This window comes from Citrus sinensis, chromosome 7 (assembly GCF_022201045.2).
Source record: "Citrus sinensis cultivar Valencia sweet orange chromosome 7, DVS_A1.0, whole genome shotgun sequence".
Classification (NCBI taxonomy): domain Eukaryota; kingdom Viridiplantae; phylum Streptophyta; class Magnoliopsida; order Sapindales; family Rutaceae; genus Citrus; species Citrus sinensis.
In genome coordinates this window covers 11,041,965-11,059,453 of record NC_068562.1, presented here as the reverse complement: position 1 = coordinate 11,059,453, position 17,489 = coordinate 11,041,965, and the positions used below count along the sequence as shown (strand labels likewise).

General features: G+C 33.2%; 3 protein-coding genes across 6 annotated transcripts; 2 read left to right on the top strand and 1 right to left on the bottom strand.

Annotated features, from left to right (window-relative positions):
• Window positions 1–1,801: 1,801 nt before the first annotated feature.
• LOC102617317 (cytochrome c1-2, heme protein, mitochondrial-like) lies at window positions 1,802–5,348 on the top strand. Its single transcript, XM_006465326.4, has 9 exons — window positions 1,802–1,919; window positions 2,011–2,043; window positions 2,167–2,228; window positions 2,957–3,177; window positions 3,513–3,792; window positions 3,872–3,943; window positions 4,130–4,246; window positions 4,338–4,403; window positions 5,011–5,348. Exons 1-9 carry the CDS (start codon window positions 1,916–1,918, stop codon window positions 5,125–5,127), a joined length of 972 nt encoding a protein of 323 aa, XP_006465389.3. The 5' UTR covers window positions 1,802–1,915; the 3' UTR covers window positions 5,128–5,348.
• Window positions 5,349–7,360: 2,012 nt separating this feature from the next.
• On the top strand, window positions 7,361–10,282 carry LOC102617608 (probable disease resistance protein At5g63020). Its single transcript, XM_025093032.2, has 2 exons — window positions 7,361–9,136; window positions 9,287–10,282. The coding sequence occupies exons 1-2, from the start codon at window positions 7,501–7,503 to the stop codon at window positions 10,144–10,146; spliced, it is 2,496 nt and encodes an 831-aa protein (XP_024948800.2). The 5' UTR covers window positions 7,361–7,500; the 3' UTR covers window positions 10,147–10,282.
• A 1,542-nt stretch (window positions 10,283–11,824) lies between these two features.
• LOC112495595 (uncharacterized) lies at window positions 11,825–16,210 on the bottom strand. 4 transcript variants are annotated; one of them, XM_052431426.1, is made up of 5 exons: window positions 15,764–16,210; window positions 12,802–12,946; window positions 12,617–12,705; window positions 12,243–12,347; window positions 11,825–12,115 (listed from the first exon to the last, which is right to left on the bottom strand). In XM_052431426.1, the coding sequence occupies exons 1-4, from the start codon at window positions 15,840–15,842 to the stop codon at window positions 12,262–12,264; spliced, it is 399 nt and encodes a 132-aa protein (XP_052287386.1). In that variant the 5' UTR covers window positions 15,843–16,210; the 3' UTR covers window positions 11,825–12,115; window positions 12,243–12,261. The 4 variants fall into 4 exon arrangements, with proteins under 4 accessions (XP_052287386.1, XP_024947890.2, XP_052287385.1 ...); XM_025092122.2 differs by having other exon boundaries at window positions 11,825–12,347; window positions 13,157–16,210; XM_052431425.1 differs by having other exon boundaries at window positions 11,825–12,347.
• Window positions 16,211–17,489: the final 1,279 nt, after the last annotated feature.

Here is a 17,489-nt window from a genome sequence, read left to right as displayed (position 1 = left end):
CAATAAATTTAATTTATTATACTGTATACTTAAAAAAATTAATATTTTTACACCGCGTCCCCAATTCCGTTATTTTCTCAGTTAAATTTAACGGCTCCGTTTAACTTTTAATTGAATGACAAAAATGCCCCTCTATGTAAAAAAATAAAATTTTTAGCTCATTTAATTTTTTAAGGTTTTTTGTTTCAATTGCAATAAAAAAAAAAATTCTTCTTACATGTTCATTGTCACCACTATTATTTTTTCTTTAATTTTTTAAAGATTTTTTTTCAATTTTAATAAAAAAAATTCTTGTTACATGTACATTTGTCACCACTATTATTTTCCTTTAATTTTTTTAAAAATCTTTATTTCAATTGCAATAAAAAAAATTTCTTGTTACACGTACATTGTCACCACTATTATTTTTTCTTTAATTTTTTAAAGATTTTTATTTCAATTTTAATAAAAAAAATTCTTGTTACATGTACATTTATCACCACTATTATTTTCCTTTAATTTTTTAAAGATTTTTATTTTAATTGTAATAAAAAAAATTTCTTGTTACATGTACATTGTCACCACTATTATTTTTCCTTTAATTTTTTAAAGATTTTTATTTTAATTACAATAAAGAGAATTCCCATTAAAATTAATTTAAGGAATAAACTTCCAATTTTACCCTTCCACCGTTAAACTTAACTGAGAAAATAACGGAATTGGGGGCGTGGTGCAAAAATGTCAATTTTTTTGGGTGCGCAGTGCAACAAATCAAATTTATTGGAGATGCGATGCAAAATGTCAATTTATTTGGGGATAGGTTACAAATTTCCCTTAAAATAATAATGGGAATTAACTAATAACTACCATCATTGTTACCATCAAATCTTAAAATAATAATATTAATAATAAAGATAAATAACATAGTAACACTTGGTTGGTTTTACTTTTATATGACGTGCTCGTACCATACTTTGTTACGAGTAAAAATGTTAAATTTATAATTTAATAATTTATGAGCATAATTCTAACTCTAAACCTCTTTAGCACTACAAAACATTTTATTAATTAAAAAAATAAACAGAGACAAATTACATCAACGCTTATTTAACGAGTACCTGCACCTTTATTTTGACAAATAAATTTTCTCTAACATTTTTAATTGAAAAGTTCATGCTACATGACATTTTTTTTTTCTTTTAAAGTTGATTGATTGGGTATCTCTATGATGCTATTATTTGTTTTAGGGTATGTAATAAATGTACGCCTTTATATTTTGATCAATGGTGCAAAATATTTATATAAATAAAAAATGTAAATTATTTAGAAATATTGTACTAGTTAACAAATTGGTTGAAAAGATTATTTATAAATTAAAAGAAGAAAAAAGAGTGTTAGAATAGATCCCTTTGAATTCATAAATATTTTTATTTAATTTGAATTCATCAACTTAATTTTAAAAATAACTTATTATTAACTGAATAATTATTTATCTATTTAATTAAAATAATATTTAAGTCTAAGAATCTAAAGCAATTCCATTATCAACATTATAAAAAAGGATGCAGCATCATAGAAAAATTATAATTATTATAAAAATAAAGAACACTTAAAAAATAAAATTTACCAATCACAGTATTCATTTAACACCTAATTAATTTCTATTATTCAGCAGAATATTTCATGGGCTCAACATATAATGTTATTACCTGAAAATCGAGGTAATAATCATGTTACGTGACTAAAATAACATTAATCAAAACATTAAATTATTAATAAAAACATTTTAGGTAGAAAAGTATAACAGGGGCACGAGGCCACCGTGCCACTCCACCAATACACGTGTCACTACCCTTCTCCCTTTCTGCGTTTCTACACTCCTCGCCCGCATTACTCTTTCATTCTGTGCTGCCATTTTCGCGGAAATAAAAACATCATGAGTACTCTCTCTCTACCTGTCTCTTTCTCTCTCTAACTTTAGCGTTTGTATTTTTTCCCAATTTGAACTGAAATTTTCATATTTAATCACAGGTATAGTCAGGAAGATCAAGATTGGACCTGAAGGTTTGTTCCACTTGCTTTTTTCTTTTATTATTTATATATATATATATTTTTTAGAATTTTGCTTATTCAGTTTCTTTGCGTAAATTGAGTTATATTAATAGTGATAATAAATAATATTACCAGGGTATGGAAGGTTCAATCGGTTCATTTCCAATCTCTCACGTCAAAATAGAGACGACGCTAAGGTACTGTTTTTTCATTTCTTCATTTTTTTTCAGCGTTTTCTATCTATATCATTTTCCTGTTTTGGTATGTCATAAGATTACTTTTATGTGTGCTTCTGAGTTGGATACTTAAAAGGAAACAATTTAGATGGCTGCACGAAAAATTTAAACCAATTCCGAAAGTTAAGTTTTACAATTTGCATAATGTGGAATTTAATGCTCATAATTTGTTGCCTGAAAGCAATAAAAAGCATTTCTTTTTATGCTAACTAGGTTCAAAGGGAAAACTTGAGTTTATAGACATTAGTGATATGGCAGATGCTAAGTGTGGGTGGGTTATGGCTGTTTCAACCAGTTAAAAACATCACGGGGGTGGTACAGTATGTCAACGGTTCAAAAGCTACTGATACCACGGTTGTAGAGGGGTTTGATTTGCATCTATGGAATTTTTAGGAATGGGAAAAAAAAAACTTAAAAAAAAATGCACTTAGCAGCTATTGGCATCATGGAAATGAACTACATTAATCATTGATTTGAATTAGCCATGATATTGTACAAAATTTGGATGTGCGTTTTAAGCATAATTGTATTAACTTTCATTTAATTTGTTGCAAATTCAATTTAAAAGGCTTCCAGAAGACTTGGTCAAGTTTGAGTATCACTTGACATTGACTTGAGGGCAGTGACTATTAGATCTTTGTATAAACAATGCAAACTTATTTTTAACAGATCTACAATACCATTTGCAGAAAATGCCAGCGTTGACCCACCTTTTTACAAATAATAATCATGATGAATTTGGATCTAGTGGCACAAAGTCCATAGGGATGCTTGCTCTTCTTGGGGCTGGTGCTTCAGGGGCTTTGAGTTGTGCGACTGTAGCTTATTCAGATGAGGCGGAAGAGGGCTTGCATTGCCCCAACTATCCATGGCCTCACAAAGGCATCCTCAGTTCATATGATCATGCTTCGTAAGTTTATCGTTTGACTCTGCTGATCTGTTATAATCGTTTGTGGAAAAGGGTTCCTTCCCTTGCATCGGTCAGTAGAATTAAAGTCAGAGGTTTTGCTATCTCATTCACCTTTAAAGTTTAAACACTGCAAGGAAATGCTGTATGCCTTTGTCAGCCCCAGAAGGCAAGGGAAAACTTTATAGTGGTTCATCAATGTCTTCATGTGGCTTCTGGCCTTAAGTGGATGTTCACTCCCTATCAGTTGATTGTTGTCTCCTGATTAAGTACATCCTGAATTTTTTTATTTTCTTTATTAGGATATTTGTTATATATATTCAATGACACATGAGCAGGATTCGAAGGGGTCACCAGGTGTACCAGCAAGTTTGTGCATCATGTCACTCAATGTCACTGATTTCTTTTCGTGATCTTGTGGGCGTGGCATATACTGAAGAAGAGACAAAAGCTATGGCAGCAGAGATTGAGGTGGTTGATGGGCCCAATGATGAGGGCGAGATGTTTACCCGACCTGGCAAGCTAAGTGATCGTTTTCCTCAGCCATATGCGAATGAACAAGCAGCCAGGTTTGCTAATGGAGGGGCTTATCCTCCTGATCTCAGTCTTATCACAAAGGTATTTACAGTGTTCTGGACATTTGCTTAGGAATGGAGCAACCATAATCTCTTGCACGGCCTAACAGGGTGTCTTTCAGGCCCGTCATAATGGTCAGAACTATGTATTTGCTCTTTTAACTGGTTATCGGGATCCTCCAGCTGGTGTCTCGGTATATTCTGCTTCCCATTACAGGCATTTTTCTTTCAAACATAGAAAATATCATCTGAAATCTTTATTGATGATATCAAAATTAGTTTAAAATTTACCTGTTATGGAAATTGCTGAACACTTCTTCAAGGTGTCACAATCTGGTTGCGTTTTGAATTTTGAACTTTTTTATTTGGTACTGCTGTAGATTCGAGAAGGGTTGCACTATAATCCTTACTTTCCTGGTGGCGCTATAGCTATGCCACAAATGCTAAATGATGGTGCTGTTGAATATGAAGATGGTACCCCGGCAACAGAGGCTCAGGTAATCTCCTAACCTTTCAACTGCATTTGATATTGCAGATCTTACTAATGAAAGTATGGATTCTCATATTTGTTTCCCTATGTTGGCACAGATGGGGAAGGATGTTGTAACATTTTTGTCATGGGCTGCCGAGCCAGAAATGGAAGAGAGAAAACTGGTAATTGCTTCTTTTTTTTTTATTTGCTAATAATTTAAAAGAAATGTGAACACATTCAATAATGCCTCAGAGGGATAGAGGAGCTTTCTTCTTTTGATTGTATGCATTCCATAATCTAACACTCAATAGTATGTTGGGAATGTTATACGCTATAAATCTCCATTAAAGTGGTTATTTATTTATAATTGAACAAAAGCGAGTCTGAATGGGTATACTTAGTCGTGGAGCATTCCGAGTATTTGCTTTAGGGATCGTTCCTGTGCAAAAGGTAAAGAATTAGTATTTTGGATAATGATCTTTTAAATTTTTCCATCATCTGGTTCAGCTGGTCCATTATCTGATGACTTATTTCTTGTGTTAATATTTATAGTTGGTTACCATTTTTTTTTTAAGTATAATCTGTTCAAGTGTTCTTAATGCTGCACTCCCAAAACTATTTTTCAGTCCCAACATTTGAATGTGAGATACCTTAGTAACAATAGTGATTACATACTACTTTAATCCTTCTTCATGATAAATTCGCAATCACAATTATTGGAGATGGGAGATAGAGTTAACGCAAGACATTTACCTCTGTCTAACTTCATATTGGTTTAAATATCTGCAGATGGGATTTAAATGGATATTTGTGTTGTCACTCGCGCTTCTTCAAGCTGGTTATTACCGACGCTTAAAATGGTCAGTCCTTAAGTCTCGAAAGCTGATCCTTGATGTTGTCAATTAATCTCTCAGCTGTTTCTTTAGTTTGTGTGTGTCTGTGAGAGAACTTCGGTTGGCAATAATGGTTTGAATTATACAATGTAGTTAATTATTTTTTCATCTTTGATAAGATGAGCTAGATAGACAATAAATACATGATGGGGAAGAATCTCTACTAGAACCTGATTCTTCTGAAGAGAAAAATGATCTTTGATTATAGGAAATAAATGATATGTTATTTGCGTATGCTACAGTTGAATGAGATTTTCTCCCAAGTTAGCGTCCATGTTGGTTTATATCCCTTTGTTTACAACCTGTAGCGTGTTCCCAGATACTTGTTGATTTTGCAGAGTTGCAAAATTGAAACAATGACTAGAGGAAGCATTATTCTTAATTTATGGTTCTTTAGCCTAAAGCAAACAAATTGTGCCAGCAGACCCACCTCCCAGAAGTCGTGCAACCAAAATACACTTCCGGGTGATTTGCTGATCTGAAATCATCAGCATCCTGGAAACACTCTTGCAAGATGCAGAAAATGTTTTCAAAAGTTAACAGGAAAGGAAACTAGTAAACAGCAACAGAAAAAGATGACAGTGCAACACGAGCATTTTACATCATACTTATTGTGTGTTAAATGTTATATGATGACAATTAAATCAGTTTCTTTCATTTTATTTACAATTAAACCAGCCTTTTAACTACAAAGTCAAGAAAACTGACTTAATTGTTAACATTAAAATTTAAAACTCAATTTTGACCGCTGATTTGACAATGAGAGACTGGGAGAGAAAAAACAAAGAGAGGATCCTAATCTCAGGAAATAATACATGGAAGAGTACCCACTAGAAATCATTTTCAAATTGTCAGCAATACCACTTAGAACACATCAATACATCATCCCCTAAATGCTTCATGATATGAACAAATATTGAACAATTTCGACGATGTAACCTAGAAAATTTCAACATCAATTCCAGTGGAATTGTATTCTTCTGTAAATAGGCGATTGATCATAACTCAAAAGTACAACCATGGCCAAGGTACGCGTACCTCGGCCGGTTTTATTGGAGTACAGTTTTCCGAAAGAATTCTAAATTCTTTCTCAGTGTTCACTTTTCGTAGTAGAATATCAACTATCCAAATGAAATTGCTTTGAATGGAAAATTTAGCTGTAGCTAGAACTCAACAGATCCTAAATGGTAACAGTTACAAAAGACAGGAGGTTAATAATCAAGAATCAATTTAGATCTAAACAAATAAATTGAAGAAATGGCTTATACTCGAAGTTTAAATACTAAGTGAAATTTGTCAAGTAAATGCAGGATCTGCAAGGCAAACCATGAGAAAGTTCATAAAGCAATTAGCAAGCAACCTGGAAGCAAAAATATCCAATAATTCTTCAACTTTATTAAGTGGAAACAATATGGAAATAGGAATGCATTAAACAAGAAAACATATGAGAATACAGGTGACAAGGCCGGTCAAGACAAAAGAAATAAAACAAGTCAATCTACATTCCACTCTGCTTCACTTAAATCTCCACAATGCCATATTCAAATATACAAGTTATGCCTCACAATCATGATTCTCTCTATCTTCATCAGAATGATGTTCAACTTCTGCTGCAATGGCTTTGAAACAATGACGAAAAGCATTGTGATGGCTTGATCGTCCCATTGCAGCTCTCTCCACCAGTTTTCTTCTCCCATAATAATAATGTGATGTTGCTTTCCGCGGTTGGAATCAAGTGAAAGTTTCTTTATATTTGGACATCCCACTACAAAAATTTCCTTCAGACGGGAAAGGGAAAGGCATTCCTACACATGCTCTTCAGATCTGGTAGATGTTGTAATCTTAAAATTTCGAGTTGCACAGATGGTTTTCTTCCAACTTTTCTTCCAGCTTTACCAAAAATTTCAAAACATAAAATTTCATTCACTGGATAGCAATATGATGTTTGAAGATTCTTGAGGTTTGAAGCAAGAATAAGCCATGTCCACTCCTTCACTTCAAAGCAAGACTCTATGTAAACAGTGTGAAGGCTGTCAAAGATCTATGGATATCTATAATTATATGGATAAAATCTATAATTATATGGATATACTTTAAAAATAAAATATTCATGAATATCTATGGATCTCTATAATTATATGGATAAAATCTATATCTATGTCTAATATTAAATATTAAATATAAATATAAATATATTCATTATGAATTTGTGTTTGGAGGATATTATCCATCCATAATGGGATATTTGCCATCCCTATCTGTTTCTGTCAATAAACCTCTTGCTAGCTCTTTAAACTATACTCTTTTTCTTTTATTATTTTATTTTTGGTCCATTTTATATATTCATCATCTATTTCTCCTTCTCTACACCGAATCTTACGCAAATATGGGTAACATATTGACAGTTCAATTATCATGTGATGCCCTTTTCACTCGTTGCCTGGATTGCTGCGTCGGAAGAACAACATATGTATGTAATATTGAGGATAATCTTGTGGCCTTGCGGACCAAGATGGATGATTTGATCGAGGCAAGAAATGATGTAATGAGGAGGGTTACCATTGCAGAACGACAACAAATGACACGGCTGAACCGCGTGCAGTTGTGGCTTACCAGGGTGCAAGGTCTGGCGATTGAAGTTGATCAACTACAAGAAGTTAAATCTCAAGAAGTTGAGAGATTATGCCTTGGAGGCTTCTGTTCCAAGAACTGCAAGTCAAGCTACAAATTCGGAAAAAAAGTAGCTAAAAAGCTGCGAGAGGTGTCCACTTTAATTGATGAAGGAGCTTTCCATGTGGTGGCTGACAGGCAACCGGAGGCTGCAGTGGAGGAAAGGCCTATTGAGCCAACTGTAGGCCTGGAATCAACACTTGATAAAGTTTGGAGCTGCCTTGGAGAGGAGAATGTGGGGATTATTGGTCTATATGGTATGGGGGGAGTTGGAAAAACTACCCTGTTAACACAAATCAACAACAAGTTTCTTGATTCGCGGAAAGATGATTTTGATGTTGTGATATGGGTAGTGGTGTCTAAAGATCTGAAAATTGAAAGGATTCAAGATGATATCTGGAAAAAGATAGGCTTGTGCGACAATTCATGGAGAAGTAAGAGTCTCGAAGATAAAGCGGTGGACATCTTCAGGGTTTTGAGCAAGAAAAAATTTGTGCTCTTGTTGGATGATATGTGGAAGCGAGTTGACTTGACTCAATTGGGAGTTCCTCTTCCAAGCCCAACGACTGCATCCAAGGTGGCCTTTACAACTCGTTTTGTTGAGGTTTGCGGGGCGATGAAGGCTCATGAGTATTTCAAAGTGGAGTGTTTGGCACATGAGAAAGCCTGGATTTTGTTTCAGGAGCATGTTGAAAGACAGACTCTTGAAAGTCATCCAGATATTCCGGAGCTGGCTGAAACCGTGACGAAAGAGTGTGGTGGCCTGCCATTAGCCCTCATTACCATTGGTCGAGCCATGGCATGCAAGAAGCAACCTGAGGATTGGAAATATGCGATTCAAGTTTTGAGGAGATCAGCCTCTGAATTTCCAGGTATGGATGAAGTATATCCTCGTTTAAAGTTCAGCTATGACAGTTTGCCTGGGGAAAAAATAAGATCTTGTTTCTTGTACTGTTGTTTATTTCCTGAAGACTATAAGATTCATAAAATGAGCTTAATAGATTATTGGATTAGCGAGAAAATTTTGGATAACAATGATAGATCTAGAGCAATAAATGAAGGATACTATATTATTGGCGTTGTGCTTCATTCATGTTTATTGGAGGAAGCGGGCAATGACTGGGTGAAAATGCATGATGTTATCCGTGACATGGCTTTGTGGATTGCAACTGAAATTGAAAAGGAGAAAGAGAATTATTTGGTTGAAGCAGGTGCTGGATTAACAGAAGTGCAGGTACTGCAGGGGATTGAAAGATGGAAAGGGGTGAGGAAGATTTCATTGATGCAAAATCAAATTAGGAATCTACCATTCACTCCAATTTGTCCTGATCTCCAAACTTTGTTCCTTAAGGGTAACCGCTTAGCCATGATTACTACTCGCTTCTTTCAATTTATGCCTTCTCTTAATGTTTTAGACCTGTCCGAAAATCGCGATTTAACGGAATTACCGGCAGGGATTTCAGAATTAGTCTCATTAGAACATCTTGATCTTTCATACACAGGCATCAATGAGTTGCCAAGAGAGTTAAAGGCGCTGGTAAATCTCAAGTATTTGAACTTGGATCATACAACATTTCTCCATCCAATTCCATCACCCCTGATATCTAGTTTTTCAATGTTACTTGTGCTGAGAATGTTTAATTGTAAATCTTCGTCTATGGCTAATGTTGTTAGAGAAGTTTTGATAGACGAATTAGTGCAGCTGGATCATTTGAATGAGTTGAGCATGTCCTTGCACAGCATCCGTGCTCTTGAAAGATTTTTGAGCTTCCATAAGTTAAAAAGTTGTACTGGGTCTCTTTACCTTAATGTTTGGGAGCATTCCAATTGGCTTGATGTTTTATCCTTAGGAGAGTTGAAGAATCTTCATACACTGCACATGCAATTTCCATTTTTGGATGACCTGAAGTTTGGATGTGTGAGAGTGGGAACTCATGCTTTCCATAGCCTTCACACAGTTCGCATATATTATTGCTCAAAACTGAGGGATTTGACATGGCTTGCTCTTGCTCCAAATTTAAGGAAAATAGAGGTACATACTTGCGCTAATATGGAAGAAATAATCAGTCCTGGAAAAATAAGCCAAGTACAGAATCTAAACCCGTTTGCAAAACTTGAGTATCTTGTACTAGAAAATCTAATGAATTTGAAGAGCATCTACTGGAGCCCCTTGCCCTTCCCACAGCTGATGGAAATCAGAGTAAATGGATGCCCAATTCTTCAGAAACTTCCACTTGATTCCAGCAGTGCAAAGGATCGTAAAATTGTTATCAGGGCAAAGCAGCATTCCTGGTGGGCGAATTTGAAATGGGAGGATGAAGCAGCTAAAAATGCTTTTAGCCACTGTTGGGTGCATGCATGATGATTAACACGGATCAACTTGGATCGAGAGATTGATTATTTGTTCTGTGTCCCCCCCCCCCCCCCTTCAATCCTATTCTATTGTATTATCAGCTTCTTTGTATTTTATCCTGAATGATCAAATTTCATCTCCCAAATCTTTATGCTCATAACATTTGCTTGTAACATATATAATCTATTGAGATGATTCACATATGGTAAAGATGATGAAACACTGAGCTGAGTGAGTTTGAATCATCAAAGTATCAGAGGCATAAAGATCAAGAACAGCCCCTTAGCTCATGCAAGCTTAAAAATCTTTGTTGGCAATGGATATGTGGAAGAATGATTCAAATTCTGTTAGAGAAAATTACAATAATCATTCATGCTTTATCAAGAATCATCGATCTGAGGCTTGATTAGTTGTATTAGCCAAGGGAAATCTTACCAGAAACTCTTCAAAGGATGCACTAGAATGTTTCAAACAGAGCAATTCCTCGTCAAAATTTACTGTCCTCAAATAGAATGCTACCGCCTATCTGCAGAGACTACAACAGACAAGAAAAAGTTTGAAGATCAAGGCAGTAATAAACCTTTAACAAATTCTCATTTGCATACGATATCCTCTTTTGGTACAAAATTTTGTAATTTGATAAATTAATATACGATCTAATAAACGTAAAAAAGTACTACTTTTTTTCACACAGCGTAAACTCACAAAAAGTAATAAAAATTTAATGATCTGAGAGTTTTCGTTTTGTTGGGTTACGTTATTTATACCGTGTATATTATATATAATATTTGATAACATTACAAATTTATCGCTCATTATTGTTCTGGTACTATTTAGTAGTTAGAAATAGAAACATTAAATGCTTCTTCTTGCCCTTTCTTTTTTAAATATTTAACCCTGGATTACACAAGACCAATGAATGATAATTTATGTCACGATTTAAGTTAGAATAAATGCGATTTACTTAAAAAATTTTAAGAGCTTCCATTTAAAAATTTAGTGACCTATGACGTCTTGACAGAAAATGAATTTATGGTTTTGGCTCCTAAAGATCCCAAAGTACAGAGCTCCTGAAAACAATAATTTGAGCTAAAAAACTAAAATGTAAATGAAAAGTTGATTTCAAGGTTCCAATTTCAACCCATGGTACGTCTTCCATTGAATATTGATCAAGCACTCGTCCAAAACAAACTTGTACTACAATTGTCCAGTTTAACATTTACGGCATGTTTGGTTTGAACAAATATAAAAAAAATGACAAGAGAGAAAAGGAGGAGAGGGGAAAGAAATAAAGGGAGAAAAATGAATTACATGTCTAACCAAACAATAAAAATGAGGTTGACTGCCATTTTTCTCTCATTTTTTTTCTATCCTCTTTCCTTTCTATTCGTCTTTTCTCATACCATTTCTTCCAACTAAATTTAGGCTTAATTCATTGAAAATTTTAAAAGACTAATGTTGGCGTAATTTGTAATTTTGAGGTGGACAAATTGTAAATTCCTTCGGAGTTCATTCTTCTTTGAGTGAATATCAAATGAAACTAATGATGTGAGTTGGTGAAATATCTTTAATGGTAATTGCTAATGGAAGCCAGAAGTCATTTGCCAATACTTTGACATTTTTCCTTTTTTTTTTTTTTTGAAATAGAAACCCAAAAACAAATCAAAACAAAACAGATAGCTAATAATCGAAATCAATCAGAGGAAACAATTAGTCAATAAGTAAATCCAAATCAAGAATCCAGTAGAGATACATATCAATTGGAAAAGAAATAGAGACATCTATGATAATACAAGTGATTCATATATCTAAACTCTGCTCCAGAACCTCCAATCTGTGTTTTGATAGCCTCGTTACAGAAGGACATGAAACAGAGGAGGAAAGCATTTTGAGTATCTTTATCCTCCCATTGCAGTACTTTCCACCAACATTGATCTCCCTTAGTAACAACTTTATGTTTCTTAAGCTTTGAATTCATCTGCCACCGTTTCCTTAAATTTGTGAGAATAGCAGGAATTGCAGTAGATGCTCTCCACGTTTCGAAGATATCATAATACAAGAAATTGCAAATGGGTTTACATTTGCAACAATTACTTGAGCTTTACCTGACTTTCCAAACACTGATTATTTCTTCCGTATCATAGCAATCTGATATCCCAGTTCCCTTGAGATTATTCTGTCCTGCAATTTTGAGAAACATTCTATCTGAACTGAAAAAAGATACGAAAACCACTAGTTATTGGTTTTGGTACTTCCCTCAGTGTAATCAAACTCCAACTGTAATGAGATTTTTCATATGTGCTATAGATGAAACATTACACGAGTTTAAATAAACAAAATATTGAAGGGCATAAGGATCGGTTACAACTCTTTAGCTTTTAAGAGTTTAAACATCTCTGTAGGGTAGGGAAACTTCTCAAGGTTAGGTTCAAGACTAAATATTATTTCAAACCAAGCAGTTTATCCATAAAATAATAACCATCTTTGAACAGAATACTATGTTCGACTTTTTGATTTGAAGAACTTAATTGATCAATCTTAATCTTAGGCTGCGCTGGACTTCTTCCGCTGCAAGATAATAAAAATTATGCTAATTAAAAATATCAATGCAAAAAGCAGAATGCCATCAAAATTTATGTATCTTTTAAAAGATAATGATCTTACCCATCTAGAGCCACAACTGGACCAGTGAAGTCCAAGTTGGTGTCCCCATCCCCAAGCTCAGATCCTTGAATGTCAAGGATTGTAATCTCGGACTCCGTTCCATTTTCCATAGGCCTGGGAGCCCACCCATTGAGTATCACAGCTCCTGTGCAGCGACAACTTAAACACTATAACCAAATAAAAACAGAAAGAAGAAACTAGTAGAGAAATTTTTTTCCAAATAGCTATTAAGCAAATATGGCAGACTCGAAAAGATTGAAAGAAAATGCAAGTAGAAATTTGCCAGCATGCTGCATAAAGTATACAAACATAACATCACAAGGTTTTAGAACACGATAACAATCATCCCTCATACCCGTAAGTAGTCTTTTGAAACTCAAACCAGTTAAGACACCATCCACCATTTCAAGCACCGTATTTCTATTTCTCAGGAAAGAAACACCAAGCCAAATACATTCTTTTGTAACTCGGACTGATAGGCACGATACAGTAGAAATTAGCCATAAATAGAGAATTGTTGTCGGAACAGCTGTTAAGCAGAACAAACATGGAAGACTCCAAAAGATAGAAAGAAAATGCGAGTAGAAATTATCCAGTAAATGGAAATTGGCTTTCTTCCAGTTAATGAAAGTGAGAAGCCAGCTCCAGAATTCTAATCAAACTGCAAACAGTAATAAGCTTCTCTATATTCATACCGTAGTATTGAAAATGAATTTATTAGAAAAATGGAAGTGGATAATGTGTGATTCTGATGTCATTCGCATGTCCCGACTGTACAGATAGTTAAAAGGGGATTCATCACTTCACATAAGGAAAGGGACTGTTTACTTTTTTTTTTTTTTTTTTAAGGTTTTGCTATTTGAAATTAGAAATGGGCAAATTTTGGCTCGGATCAACTCGATCTAAACGGGTTAGAAAAAAAGCGATCTGAGCTCAATTAATGTTGAGATATTGCTCTGCTCTCTAGTCTCTGGTCAGCCGTCTCTTGAGCTACAATTCCAACAATTCGAAGTTATGTATTATACATTTATTAGTTCAAAGATTTAAAAAAAAAAAAAAAGAATTAAACAAAAGCAACATTGGGTAAGAAACTTACTTTTACTTACAAACTTGGAACGAGAGCAATAGTTCTAACAATCGGGAGCAGATTTTAGCTTTAAATTGTTATTTTTAAAAGCCTCCATTAAAATTTTTTAATTAAAAAAATAGATATCTTGAGAGAAAATGAATTTGCTGTTTGGGTCCCAAGAGTGAGATCCCAGAGTTTAGGAGCTCTTATAGACAATAATTTGAGCTGAAAACACTAAGTTCCATGGTTCCAATGTCAACCTCTGGTTTCTATTTAGTATTTAATACTTGTTCGAGCACTCGTTTGAACCAAAAACTCATACTGCATACTCCAGTTTTACACTTAATTCATCACAAGTTTTAGAACAGTAATGCTGGCTTAATTTATAGTTTTGAAAAGGGTATATTGTAAATTCCTTCAGAGTTCACTCTTCTTGGTGAATTATCAAATGAAACAAACGGTGTGAAATTGTCACATATCTTAAATGGCAATTGTTTCTAGAAGCCAGAAGTCGTTTGCCAGACCTAATTTTTATTTATTTTATTTTTGAAAGAAAAAGAAAAACAAGTAAAACAAAGACAGCTAGCTAATAATTGAATCTCAAACAGAGGAAACGATTAGTTAATAAACAAGTCCAATTTCAAGAATCCAACAGAGATACATAATCAATTGAAAGAGAAATAGCTCCTCAGCTGCAACACAAACATATTACATGTGATAGATAATACAAGTGACAGTAGAAAATAAGTTCTTTTAAATAAATAAAAATTGTTGAAATTCTGTTACAACTCATCTGTTTAAGCTCTGCTCCAGCAAGTGGAAGCTTCTTAAGCCTTGGAATTCATCCATCACCTTTTCCTAAAGTTTGTGAGAATAGCAGGGATTGCAGTAGACGCTCTCCAGGTTTCAGAGATATCAAAATGCAAGACATTGCAAATGGGTTTACATTTGCAGCAATTAATTACTTGAACTTCAACTAATTTTCCCGTACACTGATTATTTTACCCACATCATAGCAATCTCATATCCGAATACTCTTAGGATTTGCAGCGACAATAAGCCAAGTTACGTCTCACAGTTTAACTCAGTAAAAGGTACCAAAAATACCAGTCTATTGGTTTTGGTGCTTACCCTGTGTAATCAAACTCCAACTCTTCCAAACTTCAAAATGAGTTTATAGAGATGTTTCATATGTGCTAAGGATGAAACATTAAGTGTGTTGAACTCTACGAAGTATTGAAGGCCATAAGGATCGATTACAGCTCTTCTAAGAGTTCAGACATCCTTGTACAGTATGGAAACTTCTCAAGGTTCAGTTTCTCCATAAAAAATTAAACCTCTTTGAAATTTGAAGAGAATACCATACAGAATACCATATTCATCCTCTGAAGAACCTAGTTGATCAATCTTAAGAATTGTAACAATAAAAAATTGAACATCAATTCTAGTGGAATTACGGGAAGATAAACAGCAGTACTATGAAAGATTTCAAACTCTAACAAAGGCCTACTATAAAATCATCCGTGATCTCCTAAAAATTCTCACCCCTTTCTACTTCTCAACCTTTCATGCTTCAATTAACCCATCTACATGAATTAAAAAATTTTCCCACTTCATATCAATTTTACATGCTATTCATAATGCCATATCGCGAACAACATCATGCATTTTAATTAAAAAAATTTCCTCTTCTTCTAATAAACATGCATGAAGAAAACTGTTAACAATATAACATCCTCTGTTTTATGCTCCACTTTATCAAAACCATCTAAAATTCCCTCACCAATCCAACAATCAATTATCCCCTTAATTTTTTAATTAGGAGCTAAAATTGTTGTTAGTCAAACTATCATAGCTGAATTTTAAAAGAGGATATACAATTCTTTTTCATACCTAAAAATTCAGGATATGGTTTTGATAATGAAGTAATTTTGCCAACTCCTTCCACGCCAAAAGGGCCAATTATTGCCATTTCTTCTTACATCTCCAAGCTTCGTCAAATGTCAATTGCAAACCTACTTTTGTTGTTTCAACAGGTCTGTCATCAACAGAATCTTCCGATAATCTATCAGCCACATCCTCGTAATTTTCTTCTTCCTTCAAATTAGATAAAACTTGAAGCTTTTTGGCCAATTTCTTCCCAAACTCATAGCTTGACTTGTCGTTCATGAAGTAGTAACCTCCAAGATCATCAACTTCAGTCTCCAAGGCTTGCACTCTTGTGAGCCCCATCTGAATTTTGTGCAGCCGATTCATTTTGTTGTTGCTCAGAAACTAGGTTTTAAGTTGAGGGAGCCCTAAAGCAACTTCTTAGAAATTTCCGACTTTTAATTTATGAAATTATAATTAGATTTGTGGAGAGGTAACGAATCAAAAAGTGTTACATGATAGGTGGGACCATTAGCACTCTTAACACCCATATTTTTAATTAATTTTATTAAAATATTTTTAAAAATTAAAAAATTAATTTTTTTAATTCCTCCATCAAAGATAAAAATATTTTTAATTAAATTTTATTAGTGTAATCTAATTTTCTAATTTTTATTTATTTTTATTATTAAATCCCATTTCAATATCAGAGTTTATTCCGTTTAAAAGAAAAAAAATGGGTTTTAAATATCTCTATTAAAGCCAATGGTGGTAAATTCCTCACTTATTTAGAAATTAGAAGAAAAAAAATATTTTTAAATTCTAAAATATTAGAATTTTTTTTAAAAAATTATTTGACTTTCGATTGGGAGTTTTATTAGAAATTATCCTATATGTAATTTCAATAAAGATTAAAATTATAAAATTATTAAATATGTTTTAAGAAGTATTTGCAGCCAACAATCGCACTCTATTTGATAAGATGTTTTCTATCCTCAATGGAGAAAAAAAAAAGAAATAGGAATCTGAAAATTTTGAATTAGATAATAAGTATAATCTCATTTTATCCCTATATTTTGAGGTTAATGTTTATTTAATACTTCTATTATGAAAAATATTTTAAAATATCTCTGATGATTTTGTTTGCTTTTATACTAATATTCTTTTCCAATAATATTTCTTTTTTGGGATATTATTTTAAAATTACCAAATTAACCCAAAAATGAAATGAAAACAACACACACACATATTTATTATTTTTTGGGTTAATTTGGCAATTTAATTTTTTTATTAATGTTAAAAAAGAAACATTATTGTAAAAAGATATTATTACTAAAGCAAACAGAAAGTAACAACAAGTGTGTCGCTAATGTAATGACAATGATGTTTTGAGGTAGTTTTTAAAATATAAGAACTAAATGAGCATTAGTCTCAAAATATAAGACTAAAGGGGCTTTTACCATAAACTATTAAAACTACGTTTTTTTTTTTGTGATTAAACAAGATTAGACTAAATTTCACGATAATTATTTTTTTCTTATCTAATGTCATGTTTGACTGTTAAGGATCAATAAATTAATCCAATTTTGTAATCCAAAGATTTTGGGATTATTAGTCCCTATTTTTTTTCGTAAGTTTAGATAAGACTAATTCTCATATCTAATTTTAAGCCAAATTTGATATCAATAATAAAATTTTGTTCAATAATAGATAGAAACTATGGAATAATACTAAACATAAAAAATTAGTA

Excerpts from the sequence above, each read along its gene's own strand:
- LOC102617317 (XM_006465326.4), top strand. Across the intron at positions 3,793-3,871 it reads ATCTCAGTCTTATCACAAAG|GCCCGTCATAATGGTCAGAA; the intron begins GTATTTACAGTG and ends GGTGTCTTTCAG. Across the intron at positions 3,944-4,129 it reads ATCCTCCAGCTGGTGTCTCG|ATTCGAGAAGGGTTGCACTA; the intron begins GTATATTCTGCT and ends GTACTGCTGTAG.
- LOC112495595 (XM_052431425.1), bottom strand. The coding sequence starts at position 15,842 with ATGGCAATAATTGGCCCTTTTGGCGTGGAAGGAGTTGGCAAAATTACT. Across the intron at positions 12,706-12,801 it reads CCAGTTGTGGCTCTAGATGG|CGGAAGAAGTCCAGCGCAGC; the intron begins GTAAGATCATTA and ends ATTATCTTGCAG. Across the intron at positions 12,348-12,616 it reads TAGTATTCTGTTCAAAGATG|TTCAGATAGAATGTTTCTCA; the intron begins GTTATTATTTTA and ends ATCTTTTTTCAG.
- LOC102617608 (XM_025093032.2), top strand. The coding sequence starts at position 7,501 with ATGGGTAACATATTGACAGTTCAATTATCATGTGATGCCCTTTTCACT. Across the intron at positions 9,137-9,286 it reads CCAAACTTTGTTCCTTAAGG|GCATCAATGAGTTGCCAAGA; the intron begins GTAACCGCTTAG and ends TTTCATACACAG.